A 14,959-nucleotide genomic window follows, 5' to 3' on the forward strand; every position below is an offset into this window, starting at 1 on the left:
CCTCACTATTGCAGCTGATATCTTTCCCCATGGTTTCATTACATCCAGAATTATTTTTTCTGATATAAAACCAAAATGATGGAAATGGTCAGCAGGTCTGTAGCATCTGTGGAGTTAAAGTTTCAGGTGGATGATCTTTCATCAGAACTGAATTGGTTCTTCTGATGCTTTCCTTCCTTAGCCAGCCACAGTCCGCCCAGCAAAAGCCCTCCCTTCTCATCCTGCTCGTTCATTAATCCCATCCTCCAAATTCTATTGATTTCAACTCTAAAATACTCATCCTCGTTTGTCGTATTCTGCTTGTCTGTGAGAAGCCTTCATAAAAGTTCTGTACTGAATCTCTCTTGCTCCTTTGCTCCTGAGGCTATGACCCCTGCTGGCTGCAGGTTGGTAAGCCATGGTGGTACCAGTACAGCTGCATTTAATCCAACTTGCATTTATATAGCACCTTTTGTGACCGCCATGTGTCTCAAAATGTTTCACAACCAGTGAAATACTTTTGGAGTTTAGTGACTGCTGTAATACAGGAAACATAGCAGCCAGTTTGTGTATAGCATACTCCCACAAACAGCAATGTGATAATTGGTTTTTGTGATGTTGATTGAGGGATGATTATTGATCAGGAGACCCCTAGTCCTTCGTTGAAGTAGTACCAAGGAATTTTTTACATCCATCTGAGAGGGTGTCATGTCTCACCTTTGACAGTGCAGCAATCCCTCAGTACTGCACAGGAGTTGGGCTTGATTATTATTGCTGAAGTCCAAGAGATGAAAACTTGTGACTCAGAGTGCTGAGAGTGCTACCAAATGAGCCACAGTGAACACTTTAGTGGACACTTAAGCAGTGAGCAGTGAGAGACTATTCCACTGTGGAGAGCATCCCAGTCAAGCTGATGTCCTCACTTGACTTTCACACTTTACAGCCGACATCACTGGATAATGATCAGGAGCAGAAAGCCTTGCCATTCTTTTTCCCCCTCCCCTAAACCAGGGAAACAAAAGGCCATTTGTAGCATACGTGCCACCTCCCAATCTGAGGTAACTATCTCAGCAGAGACCGTGAGCAAACCTGGGACCTTTCCGTGCTTCACCCTTTGTGCCACTATCGACTGAGCTTCAGAGCAGCAAATTTCAAATTGAAAGACTAAACAAATAAGACCACCGCTAGAAATTACCATTACCTGCAGAAAAATTGAACCATGAGTTACTTGTGGGTTCAGAACCCCCCCCCCCTTAAGCTGCAGGCAGATGATGTACCCGCCTAAGCTGGCAGAAGCCTCATGAATTGATGTGAATCAGGGCCCCGTTGCATCAGTAGGACCACCAATAACAATTTAACTGGAACAGGGAAGCTGCCACAGCTTTCCCACCAGACTGAAGCAGGTTGGCAACTGGTGGAAAGGATGGAGGGACCATCCAGGATTGTTAAAACATTTCCTCTGAAGGGCTGGTGCTCCTTCAAGCTCCACTGGGCAGCCTTACTTGCTCCCTCCATCCCCATCTCTCCCACAATACCCCTACTCATGGTTAACCTGAAAACCTGCAGCTAACCAAGAGTCATAGAATAACTTATGGCACAGAAGAAGGCCATTTGGTCCATCAAGTCCACGTCATCTCTCCATGGAGCAATCCAGCCAGTCCAATTCTCCCTAATCCAATCTAATTGAATTCCCACCTAATCATTCCCTGTTGTGTCACTCTGCACCGTCCTACAGTGAATTACCTGCCAAAAGTATTTCTTTAGCTGCAAAACTCATTGGGATGTTCTATGGTTGTGAAAGAGGCTATATAAATGCAAGTTTTCTTTTCTTCTCACCTGTTCCACCTAAGAAGCGAGCAACAACGTTTAATTGAAGCCTGGCTCTGTCTCTTGGAAGAAGTATTAATTCCCCACGAGAGAGGTGGCATTTGTTAAAATCCAGCAGGTCTGGAAAATGCAGCCATTCTGGGAACATTTGCAAAGAGAAAAGAAACAGTTCAACATTTCATTGCAGATATTGACTGTCTGCGTTTGTTTTTCCTGAATTTACTGTGCATTGTTCAGATTTTCAGCTTTTGTATTTTTATTATTTTATCTCAAGTTGCGATCATAAGCCTTAAGCCAGTGTTACTATAATTTAAAAACAGAAAGTGCTGGAAATACTCAGCGGGTCTGGCAGTATCTGTGGAGAGAGGAACAGAGTTAACGTTTCAAGTGGAACATGACTTGTCTTCAGAACATCTTCAGAACATTCTTCAGAGAGCTCTAAAGATGACTTGAAACATTAACCTTGTCCTTTTCTTCCACAGATGCTGCCAGACCTGCTGAGTATTTCCAGCACTTTGTGATTTTTTTTTTTCAGATTTCCGGCATCTGCAGTATTTTGCTTTTATATATTGTAATTTAAGCAATATTCCTGAACAAAACTATCCCACAACATGTTTAAAAAAATTGTTTTCCTGCATTCAGTGTCTGCATTTAAAAAAAAACACTTGGGCTATCCAATGGCCGTGGTGCCCTGCTTTGTAAATGCAAGCTCTTTCTTTTAATAGTTTACCTGAATGTCCTACAGTATGAGAAGAAAGTTGCTTCTTAATCTGTTTTTCTAGCTTCCTAAAAGTTTCATTCAGATTTATTGAAACATTTCACTAATGTATTAGAAAGAGTGCTGTGACCTGCTTAAAATCAGTTCAGCTTTACTGCAGGGAAACCGATCTTCTAGAGAATTTTGTTGGAACAGATTTTGTTTTTTGATATGTCACGATGACTTTTCAGGCCCCTCTGTACTTTCCTGACCAAATTTGGATGGCTCTTCTGACTGACTTCCAAAACACACCTTATAGCCAGTAGTTTCTTCGCAGTGAGTTACCTGGAGCTGAATTTCTAGTCCCCAATGGGGGTGAACATTTAGGCAGGTGGGTGCAGAACTTTGCGCTGCAGTCCAGCGTGATGGTTTTCCTGGCTCCATCCCAGCCCAGGACCATTTACCCAGACATGGGGAGGGGGTGCTGGGATGACTTGCCAGATTAACTTTGTTAATGGCTGATGAAGGCCCGTTGACTGGAATTTTTCAGTTGGTCTTCAGTTCCTTGAGGCATCAGGGAAGAGTGTAGCTGCTGGCATAAGACCAGGGGATCAATGCTCTAGGCAGGCAGGGGTCTGCCTGGCTACAGGTGCAGCTACAGGCTGCCTTGTGAAGGGGTTCCTAAGGGCTTATTTTATTTGAAATTTGGATAAGTTGGAGAGAGGGTGCCCCCATCTTGGGGTGTCCTCTCTCAATTACCTTGAAAGGCCAGCATCTGCTTCTTAAGCACTTGACGGCCTCCTATTGGTCTTCCAACTTTGAGAGCCCATAAAGGATGGGGATCCCGCCCTCTGGCCACTAATTTGGGAAAAATCATTGCTGGGTGTCTGTTTCCTCCACAACATGGACTTCTGACCCCATTTTAGCCTGACGGCAGGGTCCTGAAGTCTGTGAAAAAAATCCTGTCCCTGCCGTAGGCCACAAATTCATTTCTGCTACATTCTGATGATAACATGACCACAATGAAGGTCAAGGAGAGGTTTGAGTGACTGGAAGTTTTTAAGCGTGAAAGGCATATGTTATTACTCCAGCCTGCAGCTATCTAACTTGCAGGATCTCACCTTTCTCAGATAACTGGGTCAAGGATACTGTCCATTCTTTATAGTGACAATGGAGGCAGGAGTCACTCTGCAATATTTGCTATCCATTTTCTATCATAAATATCAAGAATTTTTGATTCACTTTTTGGCATTGGGACAAGTGAGATCCATTGGAGTGCATTGCCTGAACAGGTGGTGGAAGCAAGTTCAGTCCCAACTGTTGGGCCTTCCCCTCAATTGAGGTCCCCGATGGCAAGAGCAGTGGCAGTTGGTGGCAATGCACCAACAGAATGTCCAGGATGATTGTGGGACCCTAGATCAAAGGTGAGCGAAGACAGGATGGGGATTGTGGGGTTGGGGTCACAAGTGGGAGGCAGTGGTGTCAGGGTAAGGGCAGACCGGTGACTTTCAGCAGCTGTCCCCTTCCCAAAGCCTGATCTGTCGATGAGTTACTGAGTGCCTGACTACCAGGAACCCTCACCCCCCCGCTGGAAAACCTGGCACGGCTTGCTGAACAGCCTTTGAGAGGCGAGGGAAAGCTGTGTAGCCTACATTTAAGCCCTGAGCTACCACCAGTTGTGGTGGGCTCAGGGATAATGGCTCGTTAATGAGCCTAATTAACCATCCACATGCATTTAGATAATATCACCAACTTTAACTTTAACACCTATATGTTCTTTTGTATTATTGTTGTTGACATCTTTTGATGATCTGCTTCTATCACTGCTTGTTTGTCCCTACAACCACACCCCCACTCCACCTCCCACTCTCCCTCTCTCCGCCCCCCACACACACACCTTAAACCAGCTTATATTTCAACTCTTTCTTGGACTCGAACTCAAGTTCTGTCGAAGGGTCATGAGGACTCGAAACATCAACTCTTTTCTTCTCCGCCGATGCTGCCAGACCTGCTGAGTTTTTCCAGGTAATTCTGTTTTTGTTTTTGTTTTGGATTTCCAGCATCTGCAGTTTTTTTGTTTTTACTACCTGCTGGCGGTGGCCAGGCATCCGGTGTCTGCCCCTTCCACCCTCCAACATGATCGGGAGAGGATTTGCTGCTGCTGGGAGACAGATGTGGGACCTCTCTTGCGCTTAAATGGGCCAGGTCTCCATCTTTCCTCCCATGATGGGCTACACGAAACCCAGCTCTTTATGCCAGCTTGGAGGAGTATCATTCTTTGCCTCCAAGATTGCAGGCCGACTTTCTTGAATATCGACCAACACTGCAATATAAAAATAGTTCATTGTGTAAAGCATTATGAGATGTTACAACCTGATCAGGGGCTCTGTATCTTAAAGCGTCACTAATATTAGTCTCAGTGTGTATCCACAGAAGCTAAGTAGAATACAGAGATGGCTATGAATTGATAGAGGGCGCAGTACTTCACCTTGTTGAATCCATTTGAATGGATCTGTTGCAGGCTTTGGAGTAAAACATGCCAATTTTCATAATTCTAGAGAGACTTTTGGAATGTTGTGTTCCCAGCCTAGCCCACTTGAGTTTTAATTTTTGAGGCATTTGTGATTTTTGCTCATTAAAGGATGATTTTCTTATCTTCTTTTATTATTAATCATATTCTGGATATTCTGTCCAACCGTTTGGGACATCATTTTTTGATATATTCTTTTTGATTCTGTTGTTCTGATTTGCACAGTTTCAACACTATCTTGACTGTAAAAGGAGGCAATGTGACATTAATGCAACCAAGTGAAGACCTGAACGTGCTGGTTTAACATGTAAAGGTTGGGTTGAGGAAGGACCATCAATCACACAGATTAACATTAGAATTTAATGGAATTATTCTTGCTCCAAGGAATTGGAATCCTGAAAAATCCAAAAGCAGCACAGTCTGGATTTGGAAGTAACTTTCTGACTCAATCCGGTCAGCTCACCAGTGAATTTGTAGCAGGAGTGGTACTGCTTCAGTATTGTAGATGTAACATTGATCACAAGTATATTTTTGGCAGCATAATATTTCACACTTCTGAAACTGAAGAAGAGTTAAACTTGCAGCACGTGCCCATACCCAGCCCCATCATACCCATGTACACTCGCCCCATCTCCACCCAGCAGGATTTGTGTACCACCTCATACAGGGCTATGTGTCATTGCAGCCCACAACACTTCTTTCCCAAGGGAACAAAGTTCACACAGAGGTAAAAGCTCAAAATTTCAGAAAAGATACAAACAGTTGTTAACTACCCTTACTTAATAATGATCAGTGTGTTTAAAAATAATCCCACATATCTATATTTTTGTTTTACCACAAACCACAAAACAATAAGTCTGTATGAAATTTATATACACTTCAGCCACTGTTACATCTTAACCACAAAGGCAGGCTGGAAGGTTTGGAAATGCACACTAATCAACTATCCCTCATTTCTGAATAATCGTCCAGGATTTTGAACATGGCTTAATTTCTTTCTTACCCCTAATCTCACTATACACATTCACTAGTGTACACAGATTTTAAAAGTATAAATATTTGTGAGATTGTGTAATGCAGTTTCACCCTGCAATCATAATGAGAGCTACATTTCTTCCTCTCTTCCACAATATAGTCAGTATACAGGAAGCTAAAGTTTGCAGCAGTCCTAGTTACACAGTCAGTTGTCACATTGTCAAATCTTTCCTGCGCCACCTTATTGAAGAGGAGTCTCACCATCAGTAACGTGCTTTTTTAACAGATTTTTCCCCCTTTTACTCCCGCTGTAGTGAAGGCACTGGCTCCACCGGTACCTTAGTCAAGGGTCCACTTTTGGCAATGAGTTGCCAGGGATGGGGTGCATTCACAGCCAAGCCAATCATAATCTCACCCACAGTCCATCAGGGAGTCATTGGATGATGATCAGGGGTGCTGAAGCAAATTGTATCACCTGCTGCCCCAGCTGAGCTCAGCTAATCACACATAGGTAGGGCATGGGACCTTTGTGGCCTGTATAGCTCAGTAATGGTGCATTTACTCACTAGGCCATCGGCAAAACTTAGTATTCAATTTTAGAAATAAATTACAATTAATTAATTTCAATATCCTCTTTGTTTCAATATGTTATATTTCCAACTAAATGCTGTTGACATTGTCATTGTTGCAGAACTGGTTATGGTTTGGCGTTGTGCCTCATACTGAGAAGGAGTGAACTTTTCATTTAGTTGCTTTCCATGGTGTGTCAGCCATCATTCATTTGGTTAAACATTTGCCTCTGAATCACAAGGCTCTGGGTTTAAGTCCCACTCCAGGTCTTGAGCACAAAATCAAGGCTGACACTCCAGTGCAATATTGGGGGAGTGCTGCATTGTCAGAGGTGCCCTCTTTCCGATGAGTTGTTAAAGCTAGGCCCCATCTGCCTGCTGAGGTGGATGTAAAAGATTCCATAGCACTATTTTGAAGATGAGCAGAGGAGTTACCTCCTTTGATCCTGGCCAATATTTTTCCCTCAATCAACATCACAGAAAGCAGATTACCTGGTCATTATCAGGTTGCTCTTTGTTGGAGTTTGTTGAGCACTAATTGGCTGGTGCATTTGCTACATTACAGCACTTCAAAAAGTACTTCATTGTAAAGTGCTATGAAATGTCCAGTGGTTGTGAAAACCACTACATAAATGCAAATATTTTGTTTTCTTTTGCTGAGGCACCTTTTCAGAGCGAAATAGTGATAATGCCACTTGTATACTATCTGTTGGCAGGAATGGGCTTGTCTCATTTCTTGCTTTCCAGGTTTCAGTGAGCTAGGATTACAAGCATTCTTCTCATCATTTGCCAGAATCTGAACTGCAGCCAATAGTGCTAATGTACCCATGCCTACCACCTACACTTTGCATTTGACATGTAAGATGTCCCCCAAGGCACTTTACAGGGTACTACTGACGAACAAAGCGAGAGGGAGAGAACTTACAAGCTAAGATAAAAAGCAAAGGTGAAGGATGATTTTGGAAAGACTTTTAAAGGAAGAGAGGAAAGTGTAAGGCTTTAGGGATGGGTTTCCAAACAACTGGGCCTGTACAATTGATCTTCCACCAAAGAAGGGGGTGGTAGATGTTGCTGACAGGAAGGTGATAGATGTACAAGGCATCCATCCAAAAGGTCAACCAATAACAGTTGGAGAATAGACAACAATGGCCTACAGTACACGTGCCCATCAGTATACTTTGTACTGCCAGACCTGCTGAGTTTTTCCAGGTAATTCTGTTTTTGTTTTGGATTTCCAGCATCCGCAGTTTTTTTGTTTTTATCTCTGTGTTTAATTGACTGCCACTGCTCTTCAAGAAATGCCTACCTCCTTGAAGAAGTTCTGTTCCTCTCTGCGACAAGATTTACAACCACACCCCCCCCCCCCCTCCACCTCTTTGTCTCTCTATCTCTCCGCCCCCCACACACACACCTTAAACCAGCTTATATTTCAACTCTTTCTTGGACTCGAACGCAAGTTCTGTCGAAGGGTCATGAGGACTCGAAACGTCAACTCTTTTCTTCTCCGCCGATGCTGCCAGACCTGCTGAGTTTTTCCAGGTAATTCTGTTTTTGTTTTGGATTTCCAGCATCCGCAGTTTTTTTGTTTTTATCTCTGTGTTTAATTGACTGCCACTGCTCTTCAAGAAATGCCTACCTCCTTGAAGAAGTTCTGTTCCTCTCTGTGACAAAATTTACAACCACAACCCCCCCCCCTCCACCTCTTTGTCTCTCTATCTCTCCGCCCCCCACACACACACCTTAAACCAGCTTATATTTCAACTCTTTTTTGGACTCGAACGCAAGTTCTGTCGAAGGGTCATGAGGACTCGAAACGTCAACTCTTTTCTTCTCCGCCGATGCTGCCAGACCTGCTGAGTTTTTCCAGGTAATTCTGTTTTTGTTTTGGATTTCCAGCATCCGCAGTTTTTTTTTGTTTTTATTAGTATACTTTGTATGTTGGTCTGTGGAGTTACTTTCACAAACACTGCTGACTATAACTACTTGCCTGTGTCATGAACATCTTTGTTTCAATGTGACTTGGATTGTTGGCTTGGATTGTGACTAGGAGCTCCCTGTCTAACAGCACTGTGGGAACACAAGGACTGTTGCACTGCAAGAGGGCGGTTCGCCATCACCACCTTCTCAGGTGGCAATTAGTGATGAAGTCTGAAAATTCATATTTAAAAGTATAATTAATCTTGAATTTTTCCAGAGGTCCTATTGCCTTTTGTTTGGTTTAAATTTGGATTTAATCATGGGAAGAATTTTCTGGTCGGCGAGCGGGAGTGGGGCCCACTCGCTGCCGCGTAAATTGATGCACGGTGACGTCGGGCAGGCGTCACCGCGCGTCATTTAGATTTTCAGTTCGGCCTATTAAGGCCTGTTGAAAATGAATTAGAACAGTTAAGTAAGCTGCCCGTCCAACCTTAAGGTTGGCAGGCGGGTGAATAGGCCAGGTGGCCTTTGCATTTTTCATGAAACCTCATCCACGGGCGGGATGAGGTTTCATGAAGTGTTTTCAAATTCAATAAAAATTATTGAAAAGATTCATTGACATGTCCCAGCTTATGTGATACTGTCATATGAGGGGACATGTTTTAAAAGTTTTTTTTCCTTTATTTAAATTTTAAAATCTTAAACTGATCTCCCTGTGGGACCTCTGTGCCTCAGGGAGATGTCTGCGCTCTTTCGTGCCCTGACTCAGGGAATCCCCCCTACCCCACTGCCACACATGATCTAGGCAAGTGTCACGCATGTGAAATGGTGGCGTGGATTCAGTCGGGGGTGCCAATCAGGTTCATGCTTGCTCCTGCCGGGCACCACACAACCCCGCCACCGTTGGGGGGTGAGGGGGGTTGGAATTCAGTCCCATGGTCCAGAGGCACTTGTGCCATCATACTCAGAATGAACATGACCTTGAGTTAATGATAAAACTGTGCATTACAGGACAGTTATTATTTTAATGCAGTCAAAGAAAAGAAAGAACTTGGATTTGTATAGGTAATTTAACAGATAATTTGTAATTTCCAGCATTCTGTTTTGCACTTTTAAAGTTAATGCTTGTGAAAGTAGTTGTCAAGCAATGTCTGAAAAGTAATCTGTCAGATGTTTGTTCCCCAGGTTTATGTTCGCTCTTGAGTAAACAGTGGACAGGAAGAGGCTTTGACAAGGAGTTGAGTCAGCTATTGGATCTCCTCTATGCTGGGTCCACCCAAGGAGTAAGCCAGCAGGCACGTATTATTAGCCTACTTAGTGGCATAGAATTGATCATTTTGTGAGAATTAAAATATCCTGCGTTCCACTGGTTTTGGCAATTGCAATTTTCAAAACGTAATTAGATGTATGCTAACAAAGGAAATGTGGTATCCAAGTTTCCTGACTGCAAGGCTAGGTTGTAAAGCAAGCTGTGAGGAGGACGCAAAGAGGCTACACAGGAATATAGAAAGGTTAAGTGATTGTGCAATAGCGTGGCAGATGGAATATAATGTGGAGATGTGTTAGGTTATCAATTTTGCTAGAAAAAATAGAAAAGTAGAATATTTTTTAGATGGTGCAAGACTGAGAAATGTTGGCAGAGAAGCTTTGGTGTTTCGTACACAAACCACCGAAAGCTAGCATGCAGGTACGGCAAGGGAAAATAAATGGCATGTTAGCCTTCATTAAAAAGGGATTACAGCAAAAGAATAAAGAAGTTTTACTACAATTATATAAGGCCTTGGTGAGACCATATCTTGAGTTCTGTGTACAGCTTTGGTCTCCTTACTCAAGGATTAATGTAATTGCCTTAGCGAGAGTGCAACATATTTTTACTTAATTGATTCTTGGATGAGTGCATCCTCCTATGAGGAGATGTTGAGTAGACTCAGCATATATCCTCAAAATGAATGAGAGGTGATCTCATTGAAACATATAAAATTCTTAAGGGGCTTGACAGGGTTGATGCTGAATGGATGATTTTCCTGGCTATGGATTCAAGTACATGGGATCACAATACATCTCAGCCATTTAGGACTGAGATGAGAAAGAATTTCTTCACTGAGAGAGTTGTGAATCTTTGGAATTCTCTACCCCAGAATTTGTAGATGTTTATTCAGTGAGTATATTTAAGATAGAGATCGATTAGATTTAAAGGAATCAAGGGACATAGGATAGGGCAAGAAGTTTGAGTTCAGGTAGAAATCAGCCATGACCTTATTGAATGGCAGAGCCAAGTTGAATCGTATGGTCTACTCCTGTGCCTATTTCCTATGTTCTTTCCTCCTTATGATCAAAATATTTTTAAGGCTATAAGGGAAAAGAACAGGGATGTTGGACCGATTGGATAGCTTTTTCAAAGAGCCACAATAGGCCAAATGCAAGATTTTATGAACATTTTTTATTGTAAGGAGAAAGGGTGATGCAAGTTTAGAACAATTTACTGTGTAAAGTAGTGAAATCAAAAACTGTGGAGGAATCAATACATTTGTATGCTAGGCTAGATGAGTTGAAACTCTGGATCGTTGGATGATTTTGTTGGGTTCAGTGGCCTTTCCTCATCATTTGTTTTCATATTTCTTACTATTTTAAGTTTACACAATTTAGCTCAAAAATAAAGCCATGATTCTTGGCGTTTTTAGAAGTCCTACAGAGCTGCATGCTTGATCCAAGCAGCGTGGAGAGCATATCAGACAAGAAAGCGGGTGAAGAATCTTCCAAAAGTGGTGACAACTTTACAAAGGAGTTTCAGGTAAAGCTTTTGATCCTCTTCTGCCTTATGTGAAAATTGATATATTGCCTGTAAATCCATTAAATCCTTTGAATGCATGACTTGGAAAAGGATATTGCACTTCCCTGATTTCTTTGCTTCACCATGGGCAGCTGTAGGTACAGCTGTCAATGCCTTAATCTCTGGAATTCACTCCCTAAATCTCTTTGCCTCCCTCTCCTCCTTTAAGATGCTCTATGACCAAGCTTTAGGTTACCTGCCCTAATAACTCCTTATTTAGCGCTATATAAAAGTTGTTGTTGATGGTAAGCGACTCGGTTAGCTCAGTTGACTAGATGGCTAGAGTGTGATGCAGAATGATGCCAGCGGTACAAGCTCAATCTCCGTATCAGCTGTGGTAGCTCATGGAGGCCTTTCTCTTCTTGCCCCATGCTTATGGAGTGGTGCCCCTCTGCAATAGAACCAATTGTCTGTCTCCAATAGAGAGAGATGCCTATGATCCTTTGTGAACTATGGCTGATTACCTTCTACCTGTTGATATTGTAGCATGGATGACTGGAGCAGTCTACAATGGTGATGTTGTCCACAATAAGGCAGATATGCGTCATCTTATAAGGTGGTTTTTCCTCCTTACAGTTGTCTTATTATACTAAGAAAAAATGACTGCTCAAGCACACATTTTCTGTCAGTCACATTTTATGTTTCACAATTCCTGACAATTTCTGTGTCATGTAATTATAGGCAAATTTATTTTGTCATAGATAATTTCTCCCCACTAATTAGCTCATTTGAATTTTTATATATCATCAATTTGTCCGAACCGCCTAGATTTTAATCCTCAATAAATTTTGACATGTTTTTGACTGATGGGTGGAATATAAACCATTTTAAAAGTGTAATCCATATTTAATGACAAAGCACCATCACAGTCTATTTAAAGCCTCAATGGTCTTATTTAATTAATACTTATATTTATTTCATCATCATTGGCAATCCGTCATGTCGAGGATGATTCTTTCTTGCAAAAGACTGGATGGAAGTGAGATGCCAGTGTTGGCTGTGGTTTGCAGATGTTTAAGAGGCCCACCTTAGCCTTGCATAACCTCCCACAGTGAGGACGTGGTTTGTTAGCTGGTAGGGGTGGTGATGGATTGTTGGCTTGAGCGATCGCCCTCTTTCCATCTCTTTCACTTCTGATGGGCCACCATTTTGGTCACGATTGGACATTGCTTCCTATGTTAATAGAGCAGACTTTCTTGGAGGCTTTAAGATTGTCTTTGAAACTTTTCCTTTGGACCCCTGTGGGAATGGACTCCCTCAAGTAGCTCTGAGTAGAGCACCTTTATGGGCATTCTTAAATTGGGCATTTTGACGACATGTCCTGTGAATCTCAGCTGATGTGAGATTATCTTGGCCTCTATACTTGGCATCTCTGTGTTTTAGAGGATGCTCCTATATTTATATATATTGAATTCTAAACACTTGTTCGTTAACAACAATTGTAAGGTAATTAATTGTGGTCCAAATGGAGCCATAGGCATCGCTCTATTAGAGAGAGACAAATAGTTATGTAGCTTGAGGGGCACCTCTCCCCACCAAACATGGGCAAGACTAGGAAGCAGCCCTCCATGAACTACAACATCCAGTGCAAGGATTGAACCTCACCATTGGCATCGTTCTGCATCACCTTCTAACCATCTAGCCAACTGAGCGAATTGACCTCCACAATAACAGTTTTGTTTTTTATTCATTCATTCATGTGGGTGTCGCTGGCTAGGCCAGCATTTATTGCCCATCCCTAATTGACCTTGAGAAGGTGGTGGTGAGCTGTCGTCTTGAACTGCTACAGTCTATGTGGTGTAAGTACACTTACGGTGCTGTTACGGAGAGAGGTCAAGGATTTTGACCTAATAACAGTGAAGGAAAGTCAGGGTGTGTGCGGTTTGGAAGGGAACCTTCAGGTGGTACAGTAAGGGATATTGCTGGGCCATGAGTTTACTGATTTGGTTGAGTACAATTCTGCTGCTGCTGATGGCCCACAGCGCCTCATGGATGCCCTGTCTTGAGTTGCTAGATCTATCCCATTTGGCACGATGGCAGTACCACAACACGATGGAGGTAATCTTCATGTTAAGAAGGGACTTCATCTCCATAAGGACTGTGCAGTGGTCACTCCAATCGATACTCCCATGGACAGATGCATCTGCAGCAGGCAAATTGGTGAGGATGTGGTGAAGTATGGTTTTCCCTCTGGTTGGTTCCCTCACCATCTACCGCAGCCCCAGTCTAGCAGCTATGTTCTCTGGGGCTCGGCCAGTAGCGCGGTGCTACTGAGCCACTCTTGGGTTCAATGTGGAGGAGTGCTGATTCATCAGCTGAGGGGGTGGCAGTATGTGGTAATGGGCATGCCCATGTTTGATCTGATGCCATGAAACTCATGGGGTCCGGAGTCAATGTCGAGGACTCCCAGGACAACTCCCTCCCAACTGTATATCACTGTGCTGCCTCCCCTGCTGGGTCTGTCCTGCCAGTGGGACAGGACCCAGGGATGGCAATGTTGGTATCTAGGACATTAACTGTAAATTATGATTCTGTGAGTATGACTATGTCAGGAAGTTGTCTGACTAGTCGGTGGGACAGCTCTCCCAATTTTGGCACAAGCCCCAGATGTTAGTAAGGAGGACTTTGCAGGGTCGAGAGGGCTGAGTTTGATATTGTTACTTCCGGGTAGACTGTCCGTCTGGTTTCATACTTTATAGGCTTCGTAGCGGTTTGATAAAACTGAGTGCTTGCTAGACCATTTCAGAGGGCGGTTAACAGCATTGCTTTGGGTTGGGAGTCACTAGGCCTGACCAGGTAAAGACAGCAGATTTCCTTCCCTAAAGGGTTTGTACAAAAATGGTTTCACAGACAATGGTTTAATTCCAGATTTTTTTTGATTTAATTCAAATTTCACCACCTGACATGGTGGAATTCGAACCCGGGTCCCCAGAGCATTACCCTGGATCTCTGGATCACTAGTCCAGTGACAATACCACTACACCGTCACTTCCCCCTTTTACTTTATGCTTTAAGCTGACACAACTTCAAAATAGAACATCTCCATTATCCTGTCTAATACTTCTATCCTTGTTACAGATCATTTCATTTCATTTACAAACATCAATGTCCCAGGACATCTGGCAACACCTGTTAGACACCAGATCCCCCATGTCATTACAGTTGTAAAATTAACTTTTTAAAAAACCGAAAGACAAGCATTAAATTTACAAGCATTTTCTAATTTGCCCTCAGCAAACAGCAATTAAATTACATTTGACCTGAATCTATCGACTTGACAATAATTAGATTTTGTGGCATTTATAAAACCACCATTAGCAGCAATAGCACAGTGCATTTCATAGTGTATAATCTCTCTGACCTTAAAAAAAAAGCATATTGTCTTATCTTCGGTCAGAAACGCCACCTGAAATCTACTAATATTTGAATTGTTTTATGAGGAAGCTAATAATGAGCAATGTAGAAGCGCAGCAGTGTGTGCTTTACCCTTTAACCTGGTGCTGTGCACTACAGCATTTGCTCTGAGGAGTCATTGTTCACTTACTAGTATCCCAGTGACATCCCCACCTGTAGGCTGATGCATATAAATCAGGTGCAGATCAACTTTTCAATGTATTTTTGCCAGTAAATTTGGT

At 42.7% G+C, this 14,959-nt stretch overlaps 1 protein-coding gene across 4 annotated transcripts in view; it reads left to right on the forward strand.

The window, feature by feature from the left end:
* iqcb1 (IQ motif containing B1) overlaps positions 1-14,959 on the forward strand; it is a 153,195-nt gene that overhangs the window by 25,604 nt on the left and 112,632 nt on the right. For all 4 annotated transcript variants that reach the window (XM_041200164.1, XM_041200162.1, XM_041200165.1 and 1 more), the window contains exons 8-9: positions 9,680-9,789; positions 11,176-11,285. In XM_041200164.1, the coding sequence (XP_041056098.1) occupies positions 9,680-9,789; positions 11,176-11,285 (220 nt within the window). The remainder of the gene's footprint in view (positions 1-9,679; positions 9,790-11,175; positions 11,286-14,959) is intronic.

This window comes from Carcharodon carcharias, chromosome 12 (genome assembly GCF_017639515.1).
Source record: "Carcharodon carcharias isolate sCarCar2 chromosome 12, sCarCar2.pri, whole genome shotgun sequence".
NCBI lineage: Eukaryota > Metazoa > Chordata > Chondrichthyes > Lamniformes > Lamnidae > Carcharodon > Carcharodon carcharias.